Genomic DNA, 18,381 nt, shown 5'->3' on the forward strand with positions numbered 1-18,381 from the left:
TAGCCGGTGGTACGCGGGGGGAAAAGTTTGGGAACCGCTGCTGTAATAGCTTATCATGCTGTGACACAGACAGTCATGACACCTAATGTCACGCGAGCATCAATTATAATTACTCATAATATCACCATAAACACTGTAATTTTATTGGCATTTATGGCACCTTTAGTGACACATTTATGACTTGATAACGTCAATCTTCTAATGGAAAGTTCAAGTAAGGCGTTGCCAAACAAACTGTTGGCCATGTATTTAGCATGGTGATGACGGGATGAGCTCACTTCCTATTGGTCTCCTTGCGCTCTACTAGGTATGAGCCCTCCAGCGACACCCCAGCGTAGAGGCCCCGGGACTTGCAGTAGGAGAAGACCGCAGCCGTGCTGCGCAACGCCACGTCTGCCTCCAGGTTCCTGTAAAAGATGACAAGTCTGACAAACACTCGGGGCTCCGGGCGTGACCAGGATGAGACGTCCTCATCTCATTAGGCAACAGGTGGATCTGTACCAGCATGATGTGTCATCTACTCCCCGCTCTGCGTACCCAATTTATCACTTTCACAATGTTCATAGTGTAATAAGTACATTGTTTGTATACTGAGTACTGTCTATATTGTATGGTACGGTTTCTGCTACAGTGTTATTCTGTAACAGAAACAGTATTGTGTTCTGTTCTATTTATGATGAAGATTAAGGCTTGGGGTTTGGCTATGGTGATGTTTAATTGTTCAACAACAATTTTAAAGCAACACCAAAGTACTTTTCCCGTCGCATGCACGCTATTTGTTTATCCAGCACCGACTTGTAAATAACAATGTCTACAGACAAGGTAGAGTATGTTGCATGATTTTATTAAAGTATGATGTATTGTGACATCAGAAGCAAGTCAAATTTGTAGTTGCTTATGTCTCATTCCATTAAACTACAGATCCGCTACCCGATCTAGCAAACTTACATAGTGTGGTTATAGCCGATAGAGGGCCGCAAAGCGAATGCAGAAGTGCCGTTCACCCTGTTAGGAGTTGATGAACCACTGAGACGATTTTGTTTTAAGGTACAAAAAACTCTTTGTCGTTGCTTTAAAGGCTGAACTTTCAAACAAACCACTGTCCACTAGTGGACTATCCAAGTAAATAAAGTGTTACCAAAATGTGAAAGTACATAGTTCCAATTGGATAGGTATCAATCAAAAAGTTCTTATGATTGTCATCCTAGACACCATCACACAATCGGTATTTGTTACCTCGTGGGGAAGCCATGCACCCTAAAAGTGCTCTACGATTCCTTGGCCCCAATTGTACTTTCCACAGCTTGAGTTTGACATACTCTGTAGATGATGGAAAACTGCCTTTCCCTCACGGGGGGAGTGCATATTTTTATGACCTGGCAGCGGAGCACAGGCAGAGAAACAAAGACACACACACACACACACACACTCTAATATATTGCCTTGTGCATTGTCACCGAGCCCTCTGCCTCAATACCCCTCACTCAGCCCAATGCAAAACAGAGACGTGAAATTGCTGCTCCCAAATTTAGTCCGCTGGCACCAACCTCACCCAAACACCCCGGCTTTTTTAAGTGCTTCTCATACAGTAAATACATCAAGTTGGCTAAGCTAAAAATAAAGCGCACGCTCAAGGCATCATTCCAGCCTGGCTTGTAAACAATAATTATTCTCTGCCAGCTCTGAGCATTAGGATCATACTTAGGCAAAAATGCACGGTGACTTGCATTAACGCAGCCGCACTCGACTTCACAGTGAGCGTGCACGTTGTGAACAAGGACAAGGTCGGGTATGGAGGTGGTGCCCGTTGCTATCCTCTACTTCTGCTAGTTAAAAAAAAAAAAGAAAAGAAAAAGAAAAATGTCTTTTATATGATCCTGCATGTCACAGCATGATGAATGAGTGTTTCTGTTGAGACTAGCGTTGGCAGGAACACTGGATTTGTCTTCTAAATAAATCATACTTCATCCAAGTCCCTTAGGTCTGCAATGAAACGGCAACCCTGGAAAAAGGAGATGTATACTCGAAAGGGAGCAAACCCTTTTGAAATGGAGGTGAATTCTCACTTCAGTCTTATACATAGAGAGTAAAAAACTCTCACGGCTGGAAAGGGCAGCTAATTTATGGTCCTTGTAGTGCAAGACTACATAGTGAATTGTATACCGCAAACAAAGGTTTGTTTTTCTCTCTTCTACTGTTCCTGAAACCCATTGAAGAATGGTTCACGAACTGGTTGCTTAAAGCTTGTGCAAGTGACCAGATCGACTGGCCCAGCAATTGTCTGACATTAAGTTTCCAAAACTTTAAAAACAAACAAAAAATATACTTTGGGTATCTTGGAGGGTGATAAACTAGAAGGATTTTAAAAACAAACAATTTGCAAAGAAGTGGTGTTTGTGTGGGCCTACTGGTAAAACCAATAAATAATCTTGAATTGCACATGCCTAGAATATGACTCCTTAAAAATATTCTGCAGATATAGTCCAAGCACTGAGTGCTTCTTAATCAATGATATAATGCATCACATCTGCATTGTTCTGGAAACAGCAAAAACATCTGACTAAAAATAATGTTTTTTGCAGTCAACTTCAATTACAGTACACACATTTTTTACCAGGCTACCAGTAGTGAGTAAAATAAGTATATACACATAAAAAACATCCTTTCAAGCTTTGGAATGAATGCATACACAGAGTGCACAGTAGACTCGAGATGAGTGGGGGTCAAACAGGGGGCATGCCAATGGCTGTGAGGTCCAGCTGCCTACCTGCCAAGGGGCCCCACCGCCACAGTGCAGTTGCCACCAAAAGTCAGATTCCCTCCTTTACTGAAGGCTTCCACCGCTCTCTTCTGGTACAGAATGATGACGAAGTCAGACGCCTAAAGACAAGACAGAGGAGCACACAGAGAAAGAGAAAGCCTGTCAATAGAGCGATTTGAATAGAAGGCAAGCAAGTCAGAAGCAAGGGAAGAGAGAGAGCAGAACAGAAACCTAGAAAGTAAGAAATAAAAGGAAACTTAAAAAAAAAAATAATAATAATAAAAAAGAAAAAGAAAAAAAGAGGGTCAGACCGACTGAGACAGGTATTGGTCAGCAAGTCGCACTGCTGCACCATTCGATCACTCTAGTCCCCGTGCCTGTGCAAAGACCCATGCCAAAAAAAAAAAAACGACAGACAAAAAAAGACACGACACATGAGCCCAGAGGTCCCCTGCTCTCTGGCGCTCACCCTCCCTGCAGCCGCACGCTGAGGCTCCGACACAATGGCATTCTTCAGCGCTTTCAGAGTGCTTTCATCGCACGCTTTGTTTTTACGAGCCCATCAGAGCTGACTCAGGGCCTCTGCTGCTGCATGCGTGCGTGCCACCACGGAGGAGCTCCGCGACAAACAAAAAAAAAAAGAAAAGAAAAAGAAACTTTTATAGCCCTCAATTAATGGGCGAAATATCCAGGAGACATACAGTACATCAAACATGACACGGACGATGGTATCTTATTGTGCGTCTGTCGTCGATGTGACGACATTTGATTCCTAAGTGTTTTGAGAGAGGCCTGGGCAACTTCAGGTTTGTCTAGGCCCAGAGACGGGGCGTCACGTTTATCTTGGAACGGTGTCAGATGCGTAATGGCTTTGTACGCCGAGGGGGATAAAGTCGAGAACAATGCCACCTTAATTTTGTCAGCGGCTGCCATTTTTAACGGAGGTGCACTGTGAGGCCATGGCTTGATGACTGGGGCAGTGGCAGCAGCAACAGCAGTGACGGAACAAACAGCAGCTACCGCTGGGCGTGATGATGACCAAAATAATAATAATAAAAACACACTGAGCCAATACCACATGGTACATAATGAGTCATCCTGACCTGGAGGACACAAGGACGAGTAGACAAAAGAGAGAGAGTGAATGAGAGAGAAAAGAGAGAGTGAATGAGAGAGAAAAGAGAGAGAGTAAATGAGAGAGAAAAGAGAGAGAGAGAGCGTGAGAGAGAGAGAGAGAGAGAGAAAGAGAGAAAAGAGAGAGAGAAAGAGAGAAAGAGAGAAAAGAGAGAGAGAGAGAGAGAGAAAAGAGAGAGAAAAGAGAGAGAGAGAGAGAGAGAAAAGAGAGAGAGAGAGAGACAGAGAGAGAGGGAGCAACCCTCAGCCTTTCCCCCTGTGCTGACGGATGAGATCAACTCAGCTCAGCTGGGCCACGTGCTGAGTGATTTCCTGTGTAGGCACTCTGAAGAGGTTTGTGGTGAGCATGAAGGAGAGAGAGAAGGCGGAGGAAGAAGAGGAGGAGGAAGAAGAATACATTTATGATGAAACTGGGGTGAACCTGGACCAGAAATAGAGTTCTTGGCACAAGGGCATGAACCATCAATCAAAGAAGAATCAAGCTTCAAGTCAATTGCCCTGGCCCAAGAGTCAAATGATCGTCTGGCTGAATGAGTCATAGGATTTGGTGCAACGCATTGTTTTTTAAACCATTGTGACGTATGGAGGAAACAAACAAACAAACAATCAATCACAATCAGTCAGAGAATCACACCCAACACACACTTATACCATCTCATCCTTTATGTAGATCAAATTATCAGCAGTTGATCATTTCTACAAGCACTTGTAAAGCACAAGAGCACTCTATTCAGCTGCAGCACGTGTGCTCAGACATTCTGCTTTTACAAACAGCGCCTGCACAGCATCTTAGCACCTCCATGGAAGGAGCAACCATGCTCTTCTAACTCCATTTCCAAAAACCTTGGACGGTGTGTAAAATGTAGTTACAAAAACAGAAGGCTATGATTTGCAAATAATAAACCCTATATAATTGACAATAGTGCAAAGACAACATATCAGTTGTTGAAATAGAAAATATATGTTCATTTTGAATATGAAGCAAGCAACACGTCTCAAAAAAGTTGGGACAGGGGCATGTTTACCACTGTGTTGAATCACCTCTTCATTTAACAACTGTCTATAAATGTGTGGGTACTGAAGAGACCAGTTGCTGGAGTTTTGTCCCATTCTTGTCTGATATAGGGTTTCAGCTGCCCAATAGTCTGTGGTCTTCTGAATCTTGTTTTTTGTGCCATGATGCACCCAATGTGACATATCTGGACTGCAGGCAGGCCATTTTACCACCTGGACTCTTCTACAATGGAGCATACTGTTGCAATATGTGCAGAATACAGTTTTGGCATTGTTTCCCTGAAATATTCATAGCCTTCCCAGAAAATGACATTGCCTACATCATTCAGCATTAATTGTGCCTTTCCGGGTGTGCAAGCTGCCAATGTCATAGGCACTAATGCACCTCCATTGCAGCATACATGCTCTGCACTAATAACAAGTTGGATGGTCCCTCTGCTCCTCAGCCCAGAAGATGCAGTCATGATTAAAAGAGAACTACACATTTTGATTAGTGTAACCGCTAATTACACAGCTTTGGACAAAAGAAAGATGGATCATGTCTACATCAGATTTCTTCTTTGCATGGTTTGCATGTTTATTTTCTTTGAGACAGAGTAAACAACTGCATGTAAAACCTTTTGCTTTAATTGCGTTAAATGTCTTTTCTGTACTTGGGAAAGGATTTGGTAAGAGTTTAATGTACCAACTTAAAGTTAATGTATTCACTGGTTACGCCCCTAGCACACTGTAGGAGAACCAAGGAGATCCAGACCAGTTCTCAACTGAGAGTAGGTCTGCTGTGAGAACCAAGCAGACCCAGACCAGTTCTCAAATGAGAGTAGTTCTGCTGTGAGAACCAAGGAGACCCAGACCAGTTCTCAACTGAGAGTAGGTCTGCTGTGAGAAACGCTAGATTGTACATGTACACCACACACATGCATGTCCGTACAAATGACCTTCTTCCATTTAACCCTGACAGGTGAAGGGACACTAAGACAACATCACTGAGAGAAGAGGAAGAGTATGAGTGTGTGTGTGTGTGTGTGTGTGTGTGTTTGAGAGAGAGAGAGAGAGAGAGAGAGAGAGTGAGAGTTAGTGAGAGTGTGTGAGAGAGAGAGAAAGAGAAAGAGAAAGAAATGAAGGGAGGTCTTCTGCTGATGGATTTACTATGTGATTGTGTTTAGATAATGTGCAAGAGAAGAACTCATTCGTCAGACAGATTCATTTCGACTCATGACCCCCTAATGAGATCACAACATGGAGATTTATTCAGCTTTTTAAGGAAGTTTGAGCGAGAGAGGAAGAAAAACAGCAACCTGATGGCATATAGATAGAAGTAGAAAAAACAATGTATTACACAAACAAAACAAAAAAGCAACACATATAATATTTAGATGTCGAATTAAAGGCTGGGAAGTCAAGTAAGAGCAACATTCTGAATGCCTTCTCCATGGTATGTCCATATGGTTGAACTAGTCATACTTTTGGCATGTGTTGGTTTAGCAATTTCAGACTATTATGGAACTTACACTTTTACACAATTCTCCCATGTGCGTTTAAGTCCTTTATTACTTGCCTCCAGTTACACACTTTTGAGTAACACACATCTTCTCATCAGCAATTCTGCCACACTCATAACGCGCATGAATAAGTTCAGAATCAAAGGGGCTTTATAAAAAAAAGTGGGATGTATTGAAAATAGAACCAGACTGAGCCACCACCTCATTAATTAGGGCTGTTATGGAAACGTGGAACATAATTTCTCACAAACCTTCTCAATGCCATTTAATTCCAGGAAGAACATAAACCTTTGGAAACGTAAGCCAGGCGAACTGTGTAGCGAACAACCTCCACTTCAGAGATGGGTCATTAACTGCAAAGTGATGGTGACCAGTACCAGATTGACTACTACATTGACCATATGCGTCTGAACAAGCATAATGGATAATGACTTCACGTCAAGTTAAATCTGAAACCGCACTGAGTAGGTAAAGTCCTTTAGATTATACTGAGAGGAGGCAAGAATTCAGCAAAGCTTTTTTCTATCTAATAGATTAATTAAACAAGTTGTTTTGGCCCTACTGGGTTTGTTCACCAGATAATATGACTAAAATGCTTTCCCCTGTCTATCACTGTAGCCTGGCATGGGTTGAAGGGATGCTAGAGTGTTAAAACAACCTAGGGTATATTTATGGATGATACATTTGGATAAGTATGGGAGTAGTTTTTGCATTAACATGAAAAGGCTTATAGCTTGTAGTGCAAGGGGCTTTGAATCACATGAACTCAAATTACTATTTTTGAACCACTGATAAGAAAAGCTTAGAAAGAAGAGCACTACACTTCGGTGGTAGTGTGGAGGGCTCCAAAAGACAAAACAAAATATTGTAAACTTAGGGAAGGAATTAAGGAGTAAAATGCACTTTAGATCCATTTATGGATGATTGGGAGTACATACGTTGAGTTGACATCAAAATCATGTCATTCGGATGTGTTTTGAGAAAGTTCGATTTAAAAAAAAAAAAAAAAAAACATAGTCCAGTCCATACAACTTCATTTCAATTTCGAAAGAAATACTGGACTATGTTTTTTTTTTTAAAAAAAACGGCAACGAAATTGTGAATTTCCAGAGCGTGTTACTCCACACTCGGCAATCGAGTCCTACGGACTTTCCCCTAAAGACGCCAGCTGCAGCAGCAACATTTCACTCCGGATAATTCCTTTAACTCGTCTTCCGGTCACTGCTGCGATGGCAAGCATGCGCCACTTCAAGCATCAAATCTGACCATGTAATACTGTTATTTTGTAACACTATTGGTACATCCATGTACAACTAGGCTGGCTGCTGACTCGCAATATGGTGCTTCGCCTTGTAGTGGCGCTTGACTTAATACTGCCCACAGAAGGGCTTAGCAGTAAAAAAAAAGCACTTATGTCTGGGGCAGAATACAAGTGAGAGCAGTTTACATAACAATCAGAGTTGCTCCTCCCGAAGTGCATAACCGCCTTCGTGACACATAAGTGACAGAATGCATGCAGGCTGGAAAGTCTATTGTGCATGGGAGAAAATGGCTCTAAAAGTCCACAAGTTGGAAAAGTGGAGATGGCTGAATTGCCTCCAGAAACAGCCAAACAGTTTATCCAAACAGCCGTGTGGTGATTAAAAACTAAACAAGTCAATTTGGAGAGAAGTCCTATTCTTTGTTTTTCCATATTCCCCGTGGTGAGGATTTAGCATCCAGTTCTCAAGTTGTTGGAGGAAATTGAGTGTATTATATTGTGCTGTTTTATGACTTACCTCCACACCAATTTCAAATCCTCCTCCAAGACCAGCAATGCCAATGGCAGAGGGAGCTGACCACCCTTAGAAAGAAAAAAAGATACCATTTTGCCATTTTTAAACCATAAATTACCACCTTAAAAGATACAATATTTATGACTCACCATCTGTGCACACAACCCAGGATGTATCAGAGGACATGCCCAATGTTTGAGAGTGTTAGAGGACTAATGAAGTGCAATAGCCATCAGGTATGTTACGTTACCTACATTAATTCCCAAATAATCAGTGGTGAACCCCCCCAAAAACAAACACACACACACACACACACACACACACACACAAACACACAAACACACACACGTCTGAAATAAACAGCCTTGTTATTGGAAGAGAAAAGCTCTTTTGTACTTGCACGTGAGGTATCCCTCTTTACACTGTGTGTTGGGCAGCCAGCTGAGCCCTGAGGAAAATATGGCCACCACAGCCAGGCTGTCTGTGGGGCGCGTTTGGTAAAGGCAAAAATGCAACAAAAAAAAAGTTAGCATACTTACGTCCATCTGGGAGCCTTGCAATTACAATCCCACTGCCTCCCCGGGCTGTGATCATGAAGCCAGCGCGGATGACCGATATAATGGCAAGCCCCTGGGCTGTCGCAATTATATGGGCTTCACGGGTATCACAGGGAAGAGAAAACAAAAACAGATAGAAATCAGGAGAGGACAAATACCAACGATGGCTTAATAAATCCGGTGAAGCACACTATCAATTTGGAAATATTGTACAGGTCTAGTTCTGCTCTATTTGAATGGAACCTTGACAAATTGAACAACAACTGGAACAGCAAAACAAGCCCTGGCAAAAATTACGGAATCACCACTCTTGGAGGATGTTTTTTCAGCTGTTTTATTTTTTGGTGATGAGGAAGTATCTTGCCACAGAGCAAAGAATGCTAAAACATGTCTTCAGGAAAGTTATATCAATCAATGGCATGGCCAGCAAAAAGTCTGGATCTCAATCCCATTGAAAATTAATGGTGGAAACTAAAGCAAATGGTACATGACAAGGCACCATCCTGTGACGCTGATCTGTCAACTGCTATTCAACAAAAATTAAACCTGATTGATAAAAGTACTGTTCTACATCAGTAAAGGTCTAAGCCTCAGAGAATTCAAGCTACCATAAAAGCCAGAAGAGGTGCAACAAAGTACTACCGGTAATTATGAATTTTTAAGTTTGTGACTCCATCATTTTCTTCTCAGGCAATTTTTTGAGCTGTTTCACAAAACCAGAATGTTCATCTGTTACATAAAAATAGTTCTGAGGCACATCTGTGATTTGTTTTTTTTTCTTCTAAAAAATAAAACAGCTGAACGAACAACCTCCAAGAGTGGTGATAATTGTTTGTACTAGTTCTACTTCTAGAGATCTAGATCATCAAGTTCTTGATCTACAGTTCTAGCTCTGCTCCATTTTCATGTTTGAGAGCTTGAGCCACAGTCCATTTACAGTATACAAGGGTGGAATCTAACAAAGGTTGTGAGAGGTGAAATAATAAAAACATTTGATAACCATACACAGGCATAATAGCACAGAAGATACATCAATCACAATTCATCAGCTGTTCAAGTCTAGGTTGAGAGTTGGTAACATCATTGCAAAGAATCATTAGCCTCGTTCACACCAGATCACATCAGTTGAGATTGAGAGTGGTTCTGGAAAGGCTTCATTGACTTATGACTTCCAGGGGTGTAACCAGCAGTGAAATGAAACTTAAATTGGTGCTTTAAAGTCCAAATAATTTCAGAAGTGAGCGCAAAGAAATTGTTCGTGTAAACGAAGGTTTTAAAAGCGGTCGTTTACTGAATTCCAAAGAATTTTGGAATCCCACCAGCAACAGTACTGATTGCTAGCCTAGCATGTGAAACTGAAACTGGCCAATTTCAGTCAGGTGTAAAATCGCCCAGATTTCGCTGATAGACTCTCATGTAAAATATGTTTTTTTTTATAGCAACTGCAATACACTCTCTGTTCTGGAAGGGCTTGCACCAACATGCTTTCATCATACTTATCCTGGGTATAGCCAAGGCAGCACCTCGATCTAGTCACATTGAAGGTCAAAAAGGCTAGTGTTCAGAGACACTCCATTGCTTATTTAAGAGTTCATTAAGTTAATTTCAGTCATCATAGTACTGAAGATAAATTGTCAATGAAACTGTTGGGAGACCCAAATTTTAACATTAAACAAGTTTCTATAAAAGGGGGCCAAATCAAATAACCATGGATTTTTGCGGAGCTAGTACAAGTTGAAAACCTAACTAGCTGATATGAACATATGATAACATATGTTTCAATAGAGACACAGCTGGTGCTTGTGCTGAGGTACATCAATGACAAGCATACAGTGCAGAAACACCCCTGTCATGGATTCAAAATCCAAATTAATTGCCAGTATGCTTTTTTGGACAGACCGAAGAGTCTTTTTTCCCGATAGTGACAAAGAAAAACTCTGAGGAAGTCATTGTGAGGAGGGGAGGGAGTGCACTGATAATATATTGCTAGCCTAGTGTTCAAAACTGATGTATTGTAACTGATTATAACTGGTGTCACAAAGGATGTCCTCTTGTAAAAATCTGTCAATGATGCAAGGGGAAGGAGAAAATATCCTTAGAGAATAGCCAAAATTATATTCTTTTGACGTCTGTAACAAGACTGTTCACACAGCCTATTTTAATGGCACAGTGAGACTTAATCTGGTTCAAATGATGAACCTAAGGATGTCTCACTTTGTAACTGGTCTCTGAGGGACGAGTTCCTCCCTCAAGGTATTATTACAGTTATTTTTTTTTTCATTTTGCAGTCTGTAACGACTCTGCCTGAATTACATCTATAGCACGGAAGTATGACTAACAAAGTGATTATCACGCCAATAACAAGAATAAAGGACAAGCTTGATAAAACAATAAGGTAGGTGCTGAGTGATGATGTGACAGCTGAGAATATGACGATATTACGTCTTGAAGTAACATTATAATGTGTGCTGGGTCACACCTTCTCATTACATTACATTACATTACATTTGGCTGACGCATTTTTAACCAAAGCGACTAACAACATGGTAAACAGTTTAAGTTTTAGAGCAATTCTCACAGATAATCACACTCAATTCGAGGAAAAGAGAGAGAGAGAGAGAGAGAGAACAGAGCCTTGGCAATGGTGAGTGCTCTGGACAAAACCCACATGACATCAGTCAGTTAAAATGATTCATCTCATCTCATCTGAAAGCCTCTCCTCTATGACTGCTTTTAAGATAGAAGACAGATATGAGATCGAAATGTCATGGATGGAGTGTTCACTGATGGTGGACTATCAGACTTTATATAGCTTAAGTCAATTAATTAATAATTAAGTCATTAATTAATAATATATCTAAGTGGAAAACATAGAAAAAAGTAAGTAAAAAGACAACAATAACAGCAACACATACAGTATAGATGCTATATGGGCAGGTGTTTACTTATACTCTACTGTGTACCTGGGATGAGTTTATCAGGTCCAGTTCTGTTGGATATTACTGTGAATTCCCGCAGGATTTTGGCAGCCTTCTTTGTCTCCGACTTCAAGTTTGATGGTATGGGATTGTTCACTGAAGTCAACAGAAAAACCCACAAATAACTTTTTTTGCAATACATACATCAAACCATCACCAGAAGTGCATACATCTTGAACATTTGTCTGATTATTGCAAAGTTTCTAACAAAAGTCATCAAGATTAATGAAGTCATTTTGCTATTTCAAAAATGTAGTCTGAAACTAAAGCTCCAAATTCTCAGAAGTCTGGGTAGATTTTGCAATATCCAACTGCAGAAAAAAACAGACAGCTGGCACACCTATTCATATGACTGTGATGCAGCGATGTCACTTAGATGGAATCCCTCATGTCCTAAGGCTGATTCGCCAGATCAACCTTGACATCAAACAGTCCCCTGGTGCAGCAGGAGTTTTTCTTGGCGCGCGCACACGCACACACACACACACACGCACACACACGCACACACACGCACACGCACACACACACACACACGCACACACACACACACACACTTCTTGGCTGATGTTTCACCCACTGCAGTTTGCCCAAAAAGGTGTGTTGCTAAGACGTCTCCACTCAATGCAGTCCTACCAGTTTAAGGAATTCAGGTAAAACCAGAACCGTGTCAAGAGAACAATTCCCATTCGCACCTGCAAGTCAGCTACCTTATGCAGAAATCACAATCAGAGGCCAGCGCCAATTAGAAGGCTGTGAAAAGCATGGCAGGCAGAGGGGGGACTCTGCCAACATTGCTGCCTCTCCTTAGTGTGTCACCGGTCTATGACAGGCCAGGACCTGGGGAAGCCACTCCAACCAAGAATAATGGCGGACTTAATTCAAACAAAGCACACTTAGTAATGACATCAATTCATTTTTCCTAATTACAAGGGTAGAGCCGCGCAGGACCAAGGCCCCATTGTTGTTGGTTAATTCTTGTGATGCCAGCGCTGTTATGAAGCATGGGCTGTCGCAGGCGTCTCGAATTATCTTGTCTGACGCTTAGCCCTGAAAAGGCAAATGTGTGTCACACTCACACAACGGCAGGTGTCAAATCTTGACAAGGGAGGAAGGTCTCAGAACACAACAGGTCTGGAATAGATCCACCTTGGAACACATGGCCATGCTGGGAATGACCTTGTGTCAGTGCCGAGGCTAGAACATCAGACTAGTTGCTGTGGTGCTGCTGAAATTGGACGTTAACGTCCCAGTCAGACTCGGACATATTAATTCAATCAATTTTTTGTCTAATTCCGCTCATTGTCAAATTCAACTAATTGTTCCTGATGGTCTGGCTGTGCTGTGCTGTGTGTGTGTGTGTGTGTGTGTGTGTGTGTGTGTGTGTGTGTGTGTGTGTGTGTGTGTGTGTGTGTGTGTAAAAACTGGTTATATACTACTTGTTGTAAAGTCTGCATACCTACAAAATAGGAAATGCCCCTGGACCCTCATCCTGAGGGTTATCCTGGTGTCATCAATCTCTCCATATCTTCTCGTAATATATCTCTTTAGCATTTCCTTGTCTGTCTAACAAAAGACAAATTCCCTCAGTTGACCTAAGCTAGATCAATACACGCCAACCCTGATAGCAACCACAAAAAGAAATGTGGGAAAAACAAACTTTCTATTCCTCCATGGAGCAAAACCACATTTACAAAAAAAAAAAAAAAGTGTCTATCTAATCTGATCCTCTCTCTCTCTGTCTCTCTTTCTCTCTTTAAAAAAAGACAAATTTCACAATAGCCATTTTGGGTGTTTTGCATTGGGGCTCCATGGGTCACGTTCACCATCAGGGCCAAGGCTGAACATCACATGAACAGGCAGATGACTCACAAAGAAGTCATTCAGCGCTCAGCAGCGAGTGGTGGCAGAGCACATGGCAAACATAAGGAATACGGGTGGCAGAACTAAGCTTGATGACGTACAGGAATGAAAATAATGCGCCATGAAAAATGCAGAAGCAAAATGCGAATAATAGCACACAAATAAATAGAAATGCTGACACAAGCTGGGGCGGGTTCATTTCCCTCTCCAAAAAAACAAACACAACAACAACTAAAAAAATTTTCAATTATTTGATCACAGAAATTTCCCCAGTCTAAAAATAACCACACAACAATAACCTCCCTGCTGCTTTGCCACTCCAGACACCCTAAAGCATCTCTTGTGGAAACTCAGAGATGAGTTATCTCTTCTGGTTATCTAATTAACCACAATAAAACAAGACATCTGAATAGTCATAAATTCCATAGCATTAATCACGGTTGCGTTGTAGCCGGTGGATGTTGAGCAACACTGTCTGCTGACCCTCAGCCACTCCTTTAGGCAACTCCTTCAGGAACCACCGTGAAAACCCCAACCCTCCCACCTAACAGACGCAATCTGGGTGGGAACTCCTTTAGGAACCACCGTGAAATGCCACAATCTACAGATTTAAAAAGTAAGTTGCCAAGAGGCAGACGAGGAACACAGACAGAGCTGACACAATTGTTAATTGCGTGTGCTCGGGTGCGTAGGGTATGAGGTCATGAGTGTCACCTCAGCTAGAAAATATTTGGAATTCTTCAGGGTTCACTTAGACGAACCCGTGTGGGGATAAAGGGCTGTAAACATCACTATGTGTATATCGTGTCTTACCCCAAAACACCCTGTAGCCCACAGTCAGACATCATGATCATTAACAATAACTGTGACCAATTCATATCTATTAATGTCTTCGCATTGTTCATATTTATTAACATAGTGATATTGGTAAAGAATACTGAAATCATAAAACCAAAATGTTTTAGATGTGATTTTATTTTCCATGTCAGACTGTGAAACTTATATTTAAAAAATGTGTTGTGCATTTTCTATAATCAGTCTAGTCAAACAAGGCTGAGCATCACAAATTGGGTGCCTGCAGTAAGCACTGTCCTCCATGTGCTCTCTGGTTCTCTGCCAACAGACAAAGCACCCATTCTCTACACGTATCAGTACCAAAACACTTCTAACATTCACTACCTTGACAACATATCTTGCCCAACCCTGAATCTAAAGACAGATGCAAACAGTAGCTTTACAGATAAAGAACACAGCTAAGAGACACCACACCACTCTTAGGTTCCTCTCATTCCTTTCAGTTGACTACACAACTGATGAAATATGTATGGAAAATTATGATAAATGAACAGTGTATATACACAATATGTCTTTAAATACCTCTATAGAATGGAAATGGAATAGAATCCCAAAACGACAAAACATACAATAACTGCAATAAAAAGCATTATAATCCAGTTTCATGTTATTGAAAAACACACCTTGTAGTTAGAGTTTTTTTTTTTCCACTGGTGCCCTTTATTTAACCTTGACTCTTGACAGCAATGTTGCCAACAATGCAGGCCAAAATGTTGCCCTATGAATCACTATTTCTGGTGTGTCTTCGAAACCACTGTCATCACTGTCCAAAAATAGAGCCATGCAAAACAACAATATCCTTATTTATCTTGCAAGCTGGCCTGTATTGACAAGAAAAGACTCCACTCCATCCATTTCAGTCCCTGTTACACCTAATAAGGCAACAAGATGATCCACAAGATAACACTATGAGGAACTTCAAATGTGCATAATCACATACAAGAACTCATCACTCACTGCAAGGCAAACCACATAATAGAAGCTGTTATCACACAGTATTTTTCCAGAGACCTTGAACAGTTAACCTAAACCGTCACCCAACTCACTTAGCGGCCTGCAAAGAGTAGGCAGGTACCGGAATTAAATGATGCAGAGGACAGTCTCAAGAATAACAATGAGAATACGATTTTTGTCATTACTACTGTACAAATAATTGGTGCTTACGCAGATCTACAGCATGAATTAAGCCCTTAATTAGTCAAGAGTCATTAACAAAACAAAATAAAACAATAAGGCATGTAAAATGCAAATGCTTGCGACAATGCAATTATTTTCCAATTTATAGTTGACAGAGATAATGACAAATTAGTGATGCATCATAGATCTGGAAAGAGAGCGCAAACATCTGTTGCCATCAGGTCCAGTATACATTTTGACACAGAATTAATATGAAAAAGGTAATTCTGCAAGGTCATTGAGTCCTACAAGACCTGCTTATTGAGAAACCATTTATACTATGACAAATAAGGAGGAGCCAAGTTCACAGATAACTAATAACCGGCAGCGAAGTACCTGTTCAAACAATACCTTTCCAATGTCCACTGTGCTAACCTGTCAAGAATAAATAATTACAACAGAGTAGGCTACACATCGAAAAAAGGATATATGAAGGGATACTGAAAGAGTCTAGGAAAATGTGAATAAAAGCAAAATTCCGAGGGAAAGTTGGCAATGCTTGGATTTCAGCACCACCAGGCTAGGCTACTGTCCATGAACAATGGACCACAATGATTTTCTCACTTTTCAGTAAGCCTTTGTTGACTTCAGATGTATTTTAAATTATGCAAAATACTCTTCATTCAATTCATTCAAGCCTCCCTGACAACATGCCATTTCACTTGAACAAATTTGGGCATAATGCGCAAGATGACAGAAATATATTTTCAATTTAATTTATATAGGTCAAGTTGGAGAACCCTTTAAGCAAAGGTAGGCTAGGCTACTTTTTCGAAATTTGGTCTCTGCATTTATCCCAATCCGTGAATTAGTGAAACACACACAGCACACAGAGGTGAAGCACACACTCCAGCGCAGTGAGCTGCCTGCATCAACAGCGGCGCTCGGGGAGCAGTGAGGGGTTAGGTGCCTTGCTCAAGGGCACTTCAGCCGTGCCTACTGGTCGGGGTTCGAACCGGCAACCGGTTACAGGTCCGAAGTGCTAACCAGTAGGCCACGGCTGCCCCTAATATTCCCTTCTATCAACGTCATGACGCGGGAACGTGTGATAACATGTCTTGAGTAGGGGAGAAGGCTCAACACGAAAGGCTGAAATACATACTAAGTAATAGAAGCAACAGTATAAAGTTACAAATCAAATTCAGATGAGTTGACTAATAGCCTACGTTGGATTTAAATGTTTATCAAACAACTATAGGCTACACAAGTGGTTGTGCAAAGTTGTAGACCAGAACGTTCTTATTTCAAACAGGTGACATTGGTTGTTGAGTAGCCCAACATTTAAACCAAAACGTGTGAAGTCGCATTTTTAAAGAATGTCGTATAGGAATCAACACTGAACAGGAAAAAAAACTGATGGCAACTCCGATGACCAACACAAACAACTGCTGCTGAGCTTCATCGATCTCGCTGTTGGTGAGGGTATTCAGTTTTCATGAAATGGAAGTTAGACCCACACCAGGAGCTAATTAACCAAACAATATTGGATCCGTTTGGGGAAACGATACAACAACTGGCTACTTACTGTTCTCAAGAATGGACAGGACTCGCTTGAGGTGACGCGTCAACTTATTGCTGGGCTATAAGCCTCCCACACCTGGTGCAGGTAAGATAGCCTACTTGCTAAGTATCGCTACACCTGCCAAACCTGTTGCATTTCTCAAGCGCTTCCCGGACCCAAACACATTTAATAAAATGTGTCATTATTTCGTAAGAGTGCAGTGGTAATAGAGTCAACTGTAGAAAACTAATTCATATAGCTGGTAAATGCATTATTGGTGTCAAATGCTTCGGTATTATTGTATTTTTAAAGTCAGGCAAGGCATGGACAAATATAATGAAAGGAAAAGTGACGTGATGCCTTTCACACTAGGACCCATACATGCGCATGCTCGTGAGGTCGCGCATACGCTGAAATGAAGGATGCTGTTTCTTTTACTGTCTGTGAATGTAATAGAAGTAGCCGATAAACACTCTGAAGCGTAATTTTGGTCATGTAAACAGTTTTAAGCCATCTGACTTCTTTTTTTCGATAAGTTACAGCTGCAGTTGCATGCTGCAGTTACATGTAGACAAACTGTCTAGCTACGTTTCATGATTTATAGCCTTCGTGTTGTCACAAAACCGAGTTACAATGAGTTTTTACCATAGAATAGGTGGCAAACAGTGTCAGTTAAACATAAACAGTGGATATTGCATTTGTGCTGATTGCTGTGCAAATACGCATCCACCATAAACTGTTTGTTAACTGCCTTTTGGCAGATGTCCATGATGAGACTTTTCAGAATGCACAGGTGATGAAACTACGTCTTTTTTCGTAAATGTAGCCTATTAGGAAGTTAACGCAGCTCATTTTTCCTCAGCGAGAATGAGCTGTGACCAACATTTTATGGACTTCTCTTTTATGTTGATTCAAAAATGAAACTATAGGAATCTAAACCATCATATGTGTTCATGCAAACAATTAAATAAATTACCCCCCCCCCCCCCCCAGGCAAAAATATTTCCATACCAAAATATTGCTTTTCTTGCTGTAAAGTACTATATAGGCTAGTGTAGGCTTATACAAATTGTAACGCCCAAAATATTGTGTTTCCTGCATATGAACTGCAAATAATTTCTCCAAAACGGCAGTTTTAACACTAGAAGTGCAGTAATGTATTTTTAAGGGATTTCTTGTAATTGTGTCATTGATCCAGCCAGCAAGCTGAGTCTGGTGTTATGTTCATCATTAATTGCCTTTATCATTCAGCTGTAGGCTATCACAAC

At 41.1% G+C, this 18,381-nt stretch overlaps 1 protein-coding gene across 1 annotated transcript in view; it reads right to left on the minus strand.

Annotated features, from left to right (window-relative positions):
• sh3yl1 (SH3 and SYLF domain containing 1) overlaps positions 1–17,248 on the minus strand; it is a 30,015-nt gene extending 12,767 nt beyond the window's left edge. Inside the window, exons 1-6 of the mRNA XM_076299387.1 lie at positions 17,138–17,248; positions 11,707–11,817; positions 8,726–8,839; positions 8,190–8,254; positions 2,768–2,880; positions 279–407 (exon numbers count right to left, since the gene is read on the minus strand). Coding sequence (XP_076155502.1) covers positions 279–407; positions 2,768–2,880; positions 8,190–8,254; positions 8,726–8,839; positions 11,707–11,817; position 17,138 — 533 coding nt within the window. The 5' untranslated portion in view covers positions 17,139–17,248. The remainder of the gene's footprint in view (positions 1–278; positions 408–2,767; positions 2,881–8,189; positions 8,255–8,725; positions 8,840–11,706; positions 11,818–17,137) is intronic.
• Between the last annotated feature and the right edge of the window lie 1,133 nt (positions 17,249–18,381).

The sequence above is a fragment of the Alosa pseudoharengus genome, unplaced genomic scaffold, assembly GCF_046254945.1.
Source record: "Alosa pseudoharengus isolate Yale_2024_CS ecotype anadromous, Long Island Sound unplaced genomic scaffold, YU_APseudo_1.1 YU_APseudo_1.1_scf_22, whole genome shotgun sequence".
NCBI classification, from domain to species: Eukaryota; Metazoa; Chordata; class Actinopteri; order Clupeiformes; family Clupeidae; genus Alosa; species Alosa pseudoharengus.